General features: G+C 41.8%; 1 protein-coding gene across 1 annotated transcript in view; it reads left to right on the top strand.

Moving 5' to 3' along the window:
• Window positions 1-16,151, top strand: part of Vwa3b (von Willebrand factor A domain containing 3B) — a 182,890-nt gene that overhangs the window by 15,936 nt on the left and 150,803 nt on the right. Inside the window, exons 2-4 of the mRNA XM_038343822.2 lie at window positions 9,110-9,204; window positions 13,210-13,460; window positions 15,261-15,423. Coding sequence (XP_038199750.2) covers window positions 9,110-9,204; window positions 13,210-13,460; window positions 15,261-15,423 — 509 coding nt within the window. The remainder of the gene's footprint in view (window positions 1-9,109; window positions 9,205-13,209; window positions 13,461-15,260; window positions 15,424-16,151) is intronic.

A 16,151-nucleotide genomic window follows, 5' to 3' on the forward strand; every position in this document is an offset into this window, starting at 1 on the left:
AATTTTCTTTTTTTTTAAATTGATTTTTATTGAGCTCTACATTTTTCTCTGCTCCCCGCCCCCCGTCAGTTCTCCCCCAAGGTCCCCATGCTCCCAGTTTACTCAGGAGATCTTGTCTTTTTCTACTTCCCATGTAGATTCGTGTTGGGAGCTGTGAACCCCCCCAGATCCTGAATTTCTGGTAAACAACTTGTAGTGCTTGCAGCTGCTCTGAGCACGAGACCCTCAGAAGTTCCTGATGGCAGGGGAGTGGTTTCTGGTGGGTTTGGCTGGGGCATAGCTATCAGTTAAAGATCCCTCCATAAGCCGCCCCTGAACACAATAGAGGGGGCATTCTTGGGGCATTTTGGCATCAAGGATGACCCGTGTCTCTCTCTGTGAAACTTTGTGTGTTTCAATCTCCAGCCCCTTGCCTGGTTCATGAACTGTATGGTGACACATAGAGTGCTGACGGGCGTGATGCACTGCAGATTAGATCTATGTAAGTCTCTCTCAGTGTTCTCATTGTTGTCTAAGTTCTCTGGGATTGTGGTTTGTAGGCTGGCTTTCTTTGCTTTATGTTTAAAAACCACCTATGAGTACATGTGATAATTGTCTTTCTGTGTCTGGGTTACCTCACTCAAAATAATGTTTTTTAGCTCTATCCATTTGCCTGTAAAATTCAAGATGTCATTATTTTTTTCTGCTGTGAAGTACTCCATTGTGTAAATGTACCACATTTTCCTTATCCATTCTTCGGTCAAGGGGCATTTAGGTTGTTTCCAGGTTCAAATAATGCTGCTATGAACACAGTTGAGCACATATCCTTGTGGCACGATTGAGCATCCTTTGGATATATACCCAAAAGTGGTATTACCGGGTCTTGAGGAAGGTTGTTTCCTAATTTTCTGAGAAATCGCCACTCTGACATCTAAAGGGGCTATATCAACTTGCATTCCCACCAGCAATGCAGAAGTTTTCTCTTTTCCCCACAACCTCTCCAGCATAAGTTGTCATCAGTGTTTTTGATATTGGCCATTCTTACAGGTGTAAGATGGAATCTCAGAGTTGTTTTGATTTGTATTCCTCTGATGACTAAAGATGTTGAACATTTCCTTAAGTGTCTTTCAGACATTTAGATTCCTCTGTTGAGAGTTCTCTGTTTAGGTCTGTACTCCATTTTCTTTATTGGATTATTTGTTCTTTTGATGACCAATTTCTTGAGTTCTTTGTATATTTTGGAGATCAGACCTCTGTTTGATGTGGGGTTATTGAAGCTCTTTTCCCATTCTGTAGTCAGCCTACTTTCTTACATACTCTAGAACCATCTGACCAACTGGGCTCTTTCATATTAAATATCAACCAAGAAAAATACCCCACAAGCTTGCCAATCTAATGGGCACATTTTCTCAAGTGAAGTTCTTTCTCTCAGATGACTCTAGTTTACATCAAGCTGACAAAAAAAAAAAACTAACCAAGATTTCTCTATTATTCATTTTTTCTTTTCTTTTTTTAACCAAGCATTTTAACATTTTTATTTATTTATTTTTATATACCAATCTTATCTCCCCCTTCCTCCTCTTCTCCTGCTCCCTCCACCTTCTCCTCACCCCACCTACCATCTGCACCTCAGAGAGGGTAAGGCCTCCCCTGGGATGTCAACTAAGTCTGTCCCATCACCTTCTTGAGACAAGACCAAGCCCCTTCTCCCCCATGCCTAGTCTGAGCAATGTATCTCTCCATAGAGAATGGGCTCCATACAGTCGGTTCCTGCATTAGAGTTAGATCCTGGTCCCACGGCCATGGCCCTATATACTGCCCAAGTCACACCCCTGTCACCTGTGTTCAGGAGGCCTCCATCTGTCTAATGCAGGTTCCCCAGCTGTCAGTCCAGAGTCAGTGATCTCCCACTAGGTTGGGTCAGCTGATTCTGTGGGTTTCCCCATCATGGTCTTGACCCCTTGATCATATTATTGCTCCTTCCTCACCTTGATTTTACTTCGAGAGCTTGGCCCAGTGGTTAATTGTAAATCCCTGCATCTGCTTCCATCTCTTTCTGGAAGAGGGTTCTAGCTTCTCTGTAGACTGGTTATCCTTTGCTTTATGTCTGGTATCCATTTATGGGTGAGTATATACTATATTTGTCTTTTTGTATCTGGGTTACCCCACTCAGGATGGCTTTTTCTAGTTCTGTCCATTTGCCTGCAAGTTTAAAGATGTCATTGTTGTTTGTTTTTAACCGCTAAGTGGTACTCCATTGTGTAAATGGACCACATTTTCTTTATCCATTTTTAACCGCTAAGTGGTACTCCATTGTGTAAATGGACCACATTTTCTTTATCCATTTTTTGGTTGAGGGGCATCTAGGTTGTTTCCAGATTCTGTCTATTATTAATAATGTTGCTATGAACATAGTTGAGCAAATGTCCTTGTGGTGTGTTATATTCCCTAAAGTGGTATTGCTGGGACTTGAGGTAGGCTGATTTCTAATTTTCTGAGAAATCACCATACTGATTTCCGCAGCAGCTGTACTAGTTTGCACTCCCACCAGCAACGGAGGAGTGTTCCCTTTACCCCACATCCTCTCCAGCATAAGCTGTCATCAGTGTTTTTGATCTTAGCCATTCTGATCAGTGTAAGATGGCTTCTCAGAGTTGTTTTGATTTGCATCTCCCTGCTGGCTAAGAATGTTGAGCGTTTCCTTAAGTGTCTTTCAGCCATTTGAATTCTTCTGTCGAGGATTCTCTGTTTAGATCTCTACCCCATTTTTAAATTGGATTATTTTGCAGTTTGATATCTAGTTTCTTTTTTTATTAATTAATCTAGTTTTTACATACCAATCCCAGTCTCCCCCTCACTCCTCCTGCTCCCGCCCTCCCTGTGATGTCTATTTTCTTGAGTTCTCTGTATATTTTGGTGATCAGTCCTCTGTCAGATGTGGGGTTGGTTAAGATCTTTCCCATTCAGTAGGCTTCCATTTGTCTTGTTGACCATGTCCTTTCGTGAGATCCCATTTATTAACTGTTTTTCTCGGTATCTGTGCTACTGGGGTTATATTTAGGAAGTGATTTCTTGTGTCAATGCGTTCAGGGGTACTTCCCACTTTCTCTTCTATGAAGTTCAATGTGGTTGGCTTTATGTTGAGGTCTTTGATCCATTTGGACTTGAGTTTTGTGCATGGCGATAGATAAGATCTATTTGCATTTTTCTACATGTTGATATCCAGTTATACCAGCACCATTTTTTGAAGATGCTTTCTTTTTTATATTTTATATTTTTAGCTTCTTTGTAAAATTCAGATGTTCATAGGTGTGTGGGTTAATATCAGTTCTTCAGTTTGATTCCATTGGTCCACCTGTCTGTTTTTATGCCAATCAGTACTAAGATGTTTTCATTATTGTGGCTCTATAATAGAGCTTAAGTCATGCCTCCAGATGTTCCTGTAATGTACAGGGTTGTTTTGGCTATCATGGGTTTTTTGTTTTTCCATAAGAAATTTAGTATTGTTCTTTTGAGATCTGTGAAGAATTGTGCTGGGATTTTGATGGGTATTGCATTGAATCTGTAGATTGCTTTTGGTAAGATTGCCATTTTTAATATGTTAATCTTATCTCTCCATGATCATGGGAGATTTTTCCATTTTCTCATATCCTCTTCAATTTTGTCCTTCAAAGATTTAAAGTTCTTGTTATACAGGTCTTTCGTGTGTTTGGTTAGAGTTACCCTAAGATATTTTATGTTGTTTGTGGCTATTGTGAAGGGTGATATTTCTCTGATTTCTTTCTCAGCCCATTTATCATCTGTGTAAAGGAGGGCTACTGATTTTTTGAGTTAATTTTGTATCCTGCTACATTACTGAAGGTGTTTATCAGCTATAGTGGTTCCCTGGTAGAATTTTTGGGATCACTTATATATACTATCATATCATGAGCAAATAGTAAAAGTGTGACTTCATCCTTTCCAATTTGTAACCCCATTGATCTCCTTTTGTTGTCTTATTGCTCTAGCTAGGACTTCAAGTACTATATTGAACAGATATGGAGAAGGTGGACACTCTTGTCTTGTTCCTGCTTTTAGTGGAATTGCTTTGATTTTCTCTCCATTTAATTTGACGTTGGCTGTTGTCTTGCTATATATTGCTTTTATTATGTTTAGGTATGTTCCTTGTACCCCTGATCTTTACAAGACATTTATCAGGAAGGGCGTTGGATTTTGTCTTTTTCAGCATCTAATGAAATGATCATGTGGTTTTTTTTCTTTCAGTTTGTTTATATGGTGGATTATATTGACAGAATTTCATATGTTGAACCATTCCTGTGTCTCCAGGATGAAGACTACTTGATCATGGTAGATGATTTTTCTGATGAGTTCTTGGATTCAGCTTGCCAGTATTTTTTTTTTTTTTTAGCATTTTTGCATCAATGTTCATGAGTGAGGTTGGTCTGTAATTCTCTTTCTTAGTTGCATCTTTGTGTGGTTTTGGGATCAGGGTAACTGTAGTCTCTTAAAAAGAGTTTGGTGGTGCTCCTTCTGTTTCTATTGTGTGGAACAATTTGAGGAGTATGGGTATTATTTCTTTTTTGAAATTCCTGTAGAATTCAGGGCTGAAACCATCTGACCCTGGGCTTTTTTGGTGGGAGGCTTTTGATGACTGTTCCTATTTTCTTATGCATTATAGGTTTATTTAATTTGTTTATCTGGTCTTGATTTAATTGTGGTATGTAGTGCTTATCCAGAAAATTGTCCATTCCTTTAAGTTTTCCAATTTTGTGGAGTACAGGTTTTCGAAATATTACGTGATGATTCTTTGTATTTCCTCCATGTCCGTTGTTATGTCCCCCTTTTCATTTCTGATTTTGTTAATTTGGATATTCTTTCTCTGCCTTTTGGTTAGTTTGGATAAAGGTTTGTCAATCTTGTTGATTTTCTCGAAGAATCAACTCCTTGTCTCACTGATTCTTTGTATTGTTTTCTTTGTTTCTATTTTTACTGATTTCAGCCCTTAATTTGATTATTTCCTGTCATTTATTCCTTCTGGATGAGTTTGCTTCCTTTTATTCTAGAGCTTTCATGTGTTTTGTTAATTCACTAGTGTGGATTTTTTTCCAGCTTCTTTATGTAGACATTTAGAGCTATGAACTCTCCTCTTAACACTAATCTCATTGTATTCCACAAGTTGGGGTATGTTGTGTTTTCATTTTCATTCAATTTTAGGAAGTCCTTAATTTCTTTCTTTTTTCCTTCCTTGACCCAGTGGTGATTCAGTTGAGCATTGTTCAATTTCTATGTGTTTGTGGTCTTTCTAAAGTTAGTGTTAGTGTTGAATTCTAACTTTAAGCCATGGTGATCCAATAAGATACATGGGTTTATTCCATTTTTTTTGTATCTGTTGAGGTTTTCTTTGTTACCGAGTATGTGTTCAATTTTTGAGAAGGTTCCATGAGGTGCTGAGAAGGTAGTATGTTCTTCTGTGTTTGGGTAGAATGTTCTATAAATGTCTGTTAAGTCTATTTGGGTCGTGTTACCTGTAAGCTCCCTTATTTCTCTGAATTTCTGTCTGGCAGACCAGTTCATTGTTTAGAGTGGGGTGTTGAAGTCTCCCACTATTACTGTGTGGGGCTTAATGTGTAATTTAAGCTTTAGTAATGTTTCTTTTACAAATGTGGGTGCCCTTGTATTTGGGGCATAGATATTCACAATTGAGATTTCCTCTTGACAGATTTTTTTCTGTGATTAAATATAAAATGTCCTTCTTTATCTCTTTTGATTGATTTAGTTTGAAGTCTATTTTGTTAGATATTAAGATAGCTACACCAGGTTGTTTCTTGTTTTCATTTGGTTGAATTTTTTTTCCTAGCTGTTTACTCTGAGGTCATGTCTGTCTTTGAGGTTGAGGTGTGTTTCTCGTATGCGGCAGAAGGATGGATTCTGTTTTTGTATCCAATCTGTTAGCCTGTGTGTTTTTATAGGCGAGTTGAGTCCATTTATATTAAGGGATATCAATGACTAGTGATTGCTAGTTCCTGTTATTTTTGTTTTTGTTGTTGTTGTTGGTATTGTGTGGGTCTTTCCCTTCTTTGGGATTTGCTGCTGTGAGGTCATCTATTGCCTGTGTTTGGGTGGCTATAGTTGACTTACTTGGGTTGAAGTTTCCCTTCTAGTATTTTCTGTACAGCTGGATTTGTGGCTAGGCATTGTTTAAATCTGGTTTGTCATGGAATATCTTGTTTTCTCTGTCTATGGTGATTGAAAGGTTTGCTGGGTATAGTAGTCTGGACTTGCATCCATGGTCTCTTAGTGTCTGCACAATGCCTGTCCAGGACCTTCTGGCTTTCAGTGTTTCCATTGAGAAGTCAGGTATAATTCTGATAGGTCTGTCTTTATATGTTACTTGGCCTTTTTCCTTTTTAGCTCTTAATATTTTTTATTCTGTATGTTTATTTGGTGTTTTGATTATTATGTGGCGAGGGAACTTTTTTTTTGATCCTGTCTATTTGATGTTCTGTAAGCTTATTGTACTTTCATAGGCATGTTCTTCTTTAGGTTGGGAAAATTTTTCTGTATGATTTTGTTGAATATATTTTCTGTGTCTTTGAGTTGGGCTTCTTTTCCTTCTTCTATCCTTATTTTTCCTAGGTTTGGTCTTTTCATGGCATCCCAGATTTCCTGGACATTTTGTGTTAAGCGTTTGTTTGGATTTAACATTTTCTTTGACCAATGAATCTATTTCCTCTATCATATCTTCAACACCTGAGATTCTCTCTTACATCTCTTATATTCTATTGTTTATGCTTGCATTTGTGGTTCCTGATCATTTACCCAAGTTTTCCATTTCCAGATTTCTCTCAGTTTGTGTTTTCTTTATTGCCTCTATTTCAGTTTTCAAGTCTTGAATTGTTTCCTTCATCTGTTTGATTCCTTTTTCTTGGTTTTCTTTAAGGGATTTGTTGATTTCTTCCTATTTTTGTTTGTCTTTCATGCCACTTTTTTTTTTTTTTTTTTTTTTTTTTTTGGTTTTTCGAGACAGGGTTTCTCTGTGGCTTTGGAGCCTGTCCTGGAACTAGCTCTTGTAGACCAGGCTGGTCTCGAACTCACAGAGATCCGCCTGCCTCTGCCTCCCGAGTGCTGGGATTAAAGGCGTGCGCCACCACCGCCCGGCGTCATGCCACTTCTTTAAGAGAATTTTTCATTTCCTCTTTAAGGGTCTCTATCATCTTCATAAAGTTATTTTTAAGGTTGTTTTCTTCCACTTCATCTGTGTTGGGATGGTCATTCAGGCTTTGCTTTTGTAGAACCACTAGTTTCCGGGGGTGCCGTATTGTACTTTATGTTGTTGAGTGTATTCTTACCTTGTTGTCTACCCATCTCTTCTTCCAGTCGGTATAGGTGGAGCCTGTGCTCCAGATGGTCCCTCTTCCTCCATTTGGTGTAGTTGAGGGCTGTGGATCCACTGAATGCTCCTTCAGGTGTAGGCAGAACAGAGCTTTCAGTGATGGCTCCTTCAGGTGCAAGAGGCCCAAGGCTCAGACTCTTTCTTTCTAAAAAGTGTTTTTCCTCCCTCTTCAGAGCTGGGCATTCCTGGGTTTGGATCCTCGGTACCCACATAGAAAGCCAGTGTGGCAGCACACATCTGCAACCCTAATGATGAGGAGGCAGAGATAGGGGACTCCCTAGAGTCAGGGCAAAGGTAGTACTAGAGTCAAGAATGCCATTTCTGGGGTTGAACGTCAGCAACTTTCGTCACATCATCATTATAAGGATGTCTCTGTGAAGCCTTACTTCATCTTCCCCCACCATCAAAGTTCATCCTGAGAGGCTCTGTGGTCTACTGGAAATTTCATAAAGTGTTTAGAAATGCATTTTAGGCAACACCATACTCCCATCCAGTATGCACTGCTCCTGACACACAGCAGGTGCCAGTTAGTGCATGCAGCTAGATGTTTGCACAGCTGAGCAAATAATCCAGTAGTTATTTGACACAGACCTCCGCGTGCATTCCGTTCAGCTACTGAGCCTTCCATAGACCTACATCTCTCAAGCCTCGGCCAATTGCTGTGGTTCTGGCACCATGTTTGGCTCTCCTGGATCAATGGCTTGCTCACTTCATTTCACTAAGTCATGAATCAAGACTCGAGCAGTAGGTAGTACCTTAGTTGAAATTTTACATTTACTCATTATTTTTGGTTAATCAAAGAAACAACCTTTTATTTTGAAATGTTCATTTGTATGTGTGTGTAGTAGTATGTGCGTGTGTAGCGTACATGCTCCTGTGTGCTTACAGGTGTGCATGTGTATGCCCCTACTTTTGGTTTATTGACACAGGCTAATATGTATTTACGCCAGGTTGGCTTTGAAGTCCTCATTCTCCTACTTCCAGCTCCCAAGTGTGAGAAATAAAAGAATGAGTTACCCATGCCTGGTAATTTTTTTTTTTTAAGTTTTGTAAATTAAGTCCAAACCTTCAGTAAAATTCCAGGCATTAAGCACAATTTTTATGTTGTGAATTTGAACACTGCCTTAATTGTTCTAGATAAAAGTGTAACAGGGCCCCAGACATTAGTAGGCTCCCAAGATCTTAAACTGACACCATACTGGAAATGTCATTTGGGCTGTAAACTCAGAGTGTAGACAGCCCCACCGGCCAAAAATGAAAACAAGGATCTATTCCATCAAAGCTCATAGTCCTGGGAAAGTCTCTAAATGTACTAGCCTTGCTGTTTGGCTCCTGTAGCTCTGCTTCTGGCTGTTCTTGCTAACTGAGGTATGTCAACCTAGGACATGGTTATCATGTTTAAAAACCCATCCGGAGAAAGGCCCAGGGCTATTCTGGGATCCTGGGCACCTAGTGTAGCTGCGGGCAGGGTAATGAAGACTTTCTTTTGGCTTCTACCCATGCCTGAGCAATCTCCTCTGGTGAATACCCCACAACGAAAGAACCACAAAGTGGAGCCCATTCTTCCTCCCTACTCATTCATGATGTCAAAGATTCCACACTTATATTTGTCCTTTGTTCTTGCAAAGGCTTTATGACTTGGGACAGAATAACAAAATTAAAAATTACTGAGAAAAATTTCGAAAGTCAACACAAGAAGCTTTGCTGATTTACCGCCTTGACTTTCTAACACTGCAGATTATGTGACTTCTCTGAGGAGACTCGTGACCTCTCGGTATGCTGACGGCCTCTTCCCACAGTTCTACACGGCAGAAGACGGCAGGCTGTACAACGTAAGTCAGCGTTCTCATTGGTCAGGTCTCGTAGGTACAGTCAGCGTTCTCATTGGTCAGGTCTCGTGGAGAGAGTTCTCTCATTGGTCAGGTCTCCTGGAAAGAGGCCTGAGTCACGTAAAGTTGGGGGGGGGGGGAGCCAGACGGTGGCACACACCTTTAATCCTAGCACTCAGGAGGCAGAGGCAGATGGATCTCTGAGTTCAAGACCAGCCTGATCTACAGAGCAAGTCCCAGGATAGCCAAGGCTACACATAAAAATGCTGTCTTGAAAAACCAAAACAAACACACAAACAAACAAAACAAAAATCCCAGGGGTTACGGAGATTCCGGCTTCTGGTCTTCTTTGATGAAGTTGTGGTTAAGCAGCAGGGGAAGGAAGCCCATGGCCTGAACAAGATGAGAGCAGGAAGCTCTCCCCTTCTTTTTAATTGATTTTTATTGAGCTCTACATTTTTCTCTGCTCCTATCCCTTCCTCTCCCCTCTCCTTCAACCCTCTCCCAAGATCCCCATGTTTCCAATTTACTCAGGAGATCTTGTCTTTTTCTACTTCCCATGTAGATTAGATCTATGTAAGTCTCTCTTAGGGTCCTCATTGTTGTCTAGGTTCTCTGGGATTGTGGTTTGTGGGCTGGTTTTCTTTGCTTTATGTTTAAAAACCACATATGAGTGAGTACATGTGATAATTGTCTTTCTGGGTCTGGGTTACCTCACTCAAAATGATGTTTTCTAGCTCCATCCATTTGCCTGCAAAATTCAAGATGTCATTTTTTTTCTGTGTAGTACTCCACTGTGTAAATATACTACATTTTCCTTATCCATTCTTCAGTTGAAGGGCATTTAGGTTGTTTCCAGGTTCTGGCTATGACAAACAAAGCTGCTAAGAACATAGTTGAGCACATGTCCTTGTGGCACAATTGAGTATCCTTTGGATATATACCCAAAAGTGGCATTACCGGGTCTTGAGGAAGGTTGTTTCCTAATTTTCTGAGAAATCGCCACTCTGACATCTAAAGGGGCTGTACCAGCTTGCATTCCTACCAGCAATGCAGAAGTATTCTCTTTTCCCTACAACCTCTCCAGCATAAGTTGTCATCAGTGTTTTTGATCTTGGCCATTCTTACAGGTGTAAGATGGCACAGGAGACCACTTCCTAAATATAACCCCAGTAGTACAGACACTGAGATAAACAATTAATAAATGGGACCTCCTGAAACTAAAAAGCTCTGTAAATCAAAGGACATGGTCAAAAAGACAAAACGACAGCCTACAGAATGGGAAAAGATCACTAACCCCACATCAGACAGAGCTCTGATCTCCAAAATATACAAAGTACTCAAGAAATTGGTCATCAAAAGAGCAAATAATCTAATTTAAAAAATGGAGTACAGACCTAAACAGAGAACTCTCAACAGAGGAATCTAAAATGTCTGAAAGACACTTAAGGAAATGTTCAACATCCTTAGTCATCAGAGAAATGCAAATCCAAACAACTCTGAGACTCCATCTTACACCTGTAAGAAAGGCCAAGAGCAGGAAGCTCTTGATCAGAAACGGATGATCAGCTCTTGATTACTTACCAGCTCTTCATCTTACTTTGAAAAGGAGAGTGAAGAAGAGACAATAGGACAGCATTCTCTGAAGTCACCTGATGCAGGACTAGGGAGATTGTTGGCAGGTGGAGCTGAGTCCACCACACACATCACAGCAGGACCCACACCTGGACTTCATGGTCTTGTACAGAAGTAGAGGTTCACAAAAGTCAAGGGACATCTGTGCGTCATCAGGACTGTTGTGTCCTAATACAGTCATCCCTTGGAGTCCACAGAGGCCCTTCCGGGACCCCCGGGTTAGTCACGACTGTCTAAAGGAATAGGATCAGAAGATAGAACATAGCTGTTAAAAGGGGACTTATTATAGTGGCTACAGATTGAGGTTCATCTTGTCAACAGTGACCACCTCCAGATGGGAAGGCCAAGAAGTTATAGTTGTTTCATTCCTGAGTCGAGATGTCTCGGCAGTCCGTCAGACGCCGGAGTCCCGGAGATTCCTAGGAGCTGCTGGTCTTTAGTCTACACTGGGAGTCTGAAGAAGTGGGTTCTAACCCCAGCAAAGGAGCGCCTCAGCAACAGTATAGATGAACTTGCCAGTGAGAGTGGGGGGCCCAGCAGGCAAAAACAAAAGCCTCTCTTCAGGGTCCTCTCATGTGGGCGGTTACCAGAAGGTGTGGCCCAGATTTAGGGCGGATCTTTCTATCTTGGTCCAATCAAGAAATTCCCTCACAGGAAACTGCTTGGATTTTGGCTAATTTCAGATGTAGTCAAGTAGCCAACTAATATTCATCACAGTTCTCAATAGATGCCCAAATCCAGCATGCTCAATTCAGTTATAGTAGAAAATGGAATTTGCTTAAAACCTATTCAATTCTCCTTTATACCTTAAGTTGTCTCTAGTTAACATATAATACTCGACACGATATAAATGTTGTGTGACTATATCTTAAATCATATTGTTTAGGGGATAATAACAATAAAAAAGCCTGTTCATAGTCAACATACATGCAGTTCAGTTTTAAAAATATTTTCCACCCTAGGTTGATTGAATTTGTGAATTTTAACCCAGTGGATAGGGAGGGCTGACTGTATTTAGTATTTTAAAATTGCTCTTCTGAATTTGGTCTACTATAGCCGTTTTTAACTGGTCCACACTAAAATCACCACAGAGCAGCAGAACAGATGTCTTCGTCCACATAAATCCACTGCCACATCTCCTGAGATCTTTCAGTGCTGTGACTTTTCTTAAAAGACGCGAACAAACATGTTTAATCCCAGACAGGGCACCGATTACAGACCAAAGAAAGGGTTCCATCCTCGTCTAGTTTAGTGAACCAGTGGATATGTACGGGTTACTCAAAGGAGCGTGAGAGTCTCAATTGCAACCGCATCATGGGGAGAAAAAGCCCAATGTACCAAGCATGGGTGATGAGCAAAGCTGCATCCCTACAGCTCAGTTATCAAGTTTCCTCCACAGTGGAGGAAATATTACACAACGGGTCTCATAACGTGGGTTCCGGAAGCTTCTTGAAACAGGCAACGAGATGTATCGGGGGCTGGGGGCGTGGCTCAGTGGAAGAGCACTTGTTGAGCATGCGCAAAGTCTCTAGCACCAAGTTGCCGCCGAAAAATGGTGCTGGCCCATGAGGCGCGAGCTCAATGGGCGACTTAGAGAGTTGCAGACTGGGTACGGAAAAGACTTTACCAGATCTTGTAAACTTTGGTTTCTCATAGCCGAGGCCACAACTTTTTCGTTCTTCTTTTCTGTTGTCTGCCTCTGCTCTCTAAAAAGGCCTTGCAGATTAGATTGTGCTAGGTCTGCTTGCCGGGTCTGCTTGAAGGAGGTGTACACACAAGAAGTTGCCGGCTAGTCTCTGTCACCTTTGGGGGCATCCTGAAGGTATCAGTGGCGGCTGTAACTGGGTGAGCCAGGTCCAGACGAGGTTGGCGTAGGAGGGAGAGGACAGAGCGACAAGTTACAATCTTTAGAGTGAGTAACCGAGCTGCTGCTGTTTTTACAAGGAATTGGAGATGTTTGCAGAAATAGTTTGCAGTGTCTTACACAGAAAAACTTCTTACTGAGCCTTTAAAAAAAATCTGTCTTGGCTGAGTTTTCTTTCTTCTACTTAGTTTTCAAAGTGCCTCTGGCCGTTTTCTGGTATTCTTTATATATTATAAAGATAAAACCCCTGAAAGCTCTTCTCATCTCCCCCCCCACTACAGTTTGAAGAGATCACGTTACCTTTCTGAGAGACTGGAATCTTCCTGGGTCCTGTGGGGTTTGAAGGGCCACCTACAGAATTCTTCTAGATGCATGGCTCCAGCTGCATTACCGTGACTGCCGTTCTAACCGCTTATTTGGCTACTGTCTCGGTTTTTTTTTTTTTTTTTTTTTTTTTTTTTTTTTTTTTTTTTTTTTTTTTGATTGTTTTCTTTCGTGTTTTCCTTCAGCTGACAGCGAAGTCAGAGCTGATCCACCGGTTTGTGGAGCATTTAACACAGGCCGTGGAGAGCTATAAGCAGCGGATGGGCTGGCTTACCAGCAGGAGCCGGCAGATTTTTGGTGTCATCTTGGAACAGAGTGTCACCATAGTCCTGGATTTCAGTGACATTTTGACGGAGGAGCTCAATCTGTGCCAGGATGCGCTGACAATGGTCCTCCGGGAGCAGGTGGCTCTCATCACCAAGTTCAACATCATCTGGTGAGTTCCCAGGGGAAACATTGGTCTCCGTGAAAACTCATACAGACTTGCACGTATTCAGAGTTAAGGAGCAGCGCTAACACAGTTAGCCTGATGGCAAGGGAGGAGGATTATCCTAATTCTGCAGAATATACAGTTTCAGCAGAAAACCCACGATGAATAATGAATCCCAGGGAACTTTTATCTGCTTTTCTCAGGGCACCTTAGGATTTCATGTAGAGAGAGATTTAGAAGCTTGCTTTTCTTCAGTCCACTGGAAGGTCAAAATATGGGAATATGAATTACATATTCATATTATGTATGCATATATGTGTGTGTATGTATTGTAGGTGTGAGCCCCATTTTAGGTTGGATAACACGATTAAAGGCCCCAACTTTGGCTCTCTTTTCCAGACTGAATCTGTGACACCCATTGGCCTCTCTCTTATGAGTTAAACCCTTTTCATTGGAACAACAGGTGGTTGCCTTTCTAGAATTTCACTTATTTTAGAGTTTTCATGATTGATTATTTATGGATTCTTGGAGCCACAGGAATGTGGGTCGCAGTGCTAACTCCTCAGCCACATGAGTGGCTGCATCTCCTTAACAAGAAACATCTGGATGAGTGGGCGGAGGGAAATGTGCCTGAGTTCTCTATTGAACAATGTGCTTTTATCTAAATCGAGGACACCTTTGTGGATGGGGCTGTAGTCCAGATCTTGACTTTTGACCCAGGTGTGTTACGGAGTTTTGATGTGCACAAAACCTTTCCTTTCTCGGACTCTTTACCATAGCGTGCGTGCCACTCAGTCAGACCTCTCAACCCAGAGAAGCCCCAGCAAGGGGACACAGCTATGAGGCAGTGGTCCTTGTGATGATGGGGCATTGGCAGCAGTCAAGTCAATTTACTTAATGTTATAAACACAGAGAAATTCAAATGGTTCCTCTTACTGAGGTGAGGATGCCCTTCAGTCATTTCTAAACCCTAAATAAACGGTTTAAACAAATGTTCTCAGGATTTTAAAGCCCGTACTATTGTTGATGCAGAAAGCAGAGCTGGTGAGACTGGCAGGATCATGAGAACAATGCCACTGGGAATAGACTCTAGAACAATAAGTCGCTACCAACTTGTAAACCATAATACTGTAAGTTGCTATGAATTTGCGATTGAGAGAAGATTCATAATCCTGCCTGTTTATGAAAATACTTTCTCCTAGTGTTGGTGTGTGGATGTGCAGTTACCCTGTGCGCGTGCATGTGTGTGCAGACGTGTGGAGGCTAGAGCTGCCTTTGTCAGTCACTCTTCACTGTATTTCTTTCCCGCGTTTGAAACATCTTCCATGGAAGCTGGAGCTCACTGGTTGGCCGTACTGTATGGTCAGCGGGCCCTGGGGATCCTCCTGTCTCTGACTCCCCACTTTTGGGATTGCAGTGTTTGATGTGGGTGCTAAAGAAGCACACTTTGGTTCTCATGCCTACCCAATGGGCATCTTACTGACTGGCCACCTCCTCGGCCACTCTCTTAGTCTTTTGAAAGCACGTGTACCTTTTTGTTTGTTTCTGTGTCACTCCAGTCGGGTCTCCTGGTCCTTATGCCCATGGGAAGTCATAGCGCTTTGAAATCACGCATTACACTCAGTACACTTTCCTGAACAAGACGGAAGTGTCTGAACTGGCTCATGCATTTTCACGCCAACCTTCAGGGGCCTGGCAGTTTGGTTTTCTTTCTCACTGAGGTAACTTTTGGTTGATACCAAAGGCCTACACTTCCGTGATAGTGTTAATCATGGCCTGGTGACTGCTACTCATGATTCCTTTCAGGGTTTCTGAAGAGCCAGTGAAATGGCAGGAGTGTGCTACCTCTGTGACCGAAGACTCCATAGCTGCCGCCATCAGCTGGGTGGAGAAAATGGCTTTTGAGCCAGTGGCTGTGGGAGAGGTTAACTGCCTGGATGCTCTGCAGGAAGCTGGGAAAGATGAAACTGTAAGTCAGAATCCATGGCCAGCCCAGGTCATCAAACTTAACTGCATACTCTGTGTCTTCCCACTGCTGATCTGGGTCTCCTAGCACCACCACTGAGAGTACCTGCCTCAGGTTCCTCTCCAGTCGCTATGATAACATACCCCAACCACAAACAATTGGGGAAGACATGGTGTAAATTTTTTATTTCTGCTCATGATTCCAGGCTACAGTTGTCATAGGTGGGATGCCACAGCCACAGGAGCTTGAGGGAGCTGGTCACATTGCACCCACAGTCAAGGGCAGAGAGAGAGAGAGATAACCCACAGTAACTCTCAGCTCACCTTCTCTTTCATACAGTCCAGGACCCAAACCTGGAGAACAATGCCGCTCACTTTGGCCTGGGTCTTCCTATATCAATTAATGTAATCAAAATGCCCCCACATTCCCACAGGCCAACCTGATCTGGATAATCCTTCACTGAGAAGTTCTTTCCAGCTGATTCCAGATGGTGACAAGTTGACAGAACTAACCAGCACGGTCCCCAGAGCGTAATCCTGTTCACCCCTGGACCCACACCAGTCTAGAAGCATGTTCCAGGTTTCAGATAGGAATCAGACTATAAGCTTTAGTGATGGCAGAGTTGAAAACATCAAAACGAAGCTCACATATTTGTTCAGTGAGCCTACTCAAGTTTCTCTGTGGGGTCATTACAGAACTTTGTGTAGCTAGTTTGAAGAAAACACACAGGG

Source organism: Arvicola amphibius, chromosome 9, assembly GCF_903992535.2.
Source record: "Arvicola amphibius chromosome 9, mArvAmp1.2, whole genome shotgun sequence".
NCBI classification, from domain to species: domain Eukaryota; kingdom Metazoa; phylum Chordata; class Mammalia; order Rodentia; family Cricetidae; genus Arvicola; species Arvicola amphibius.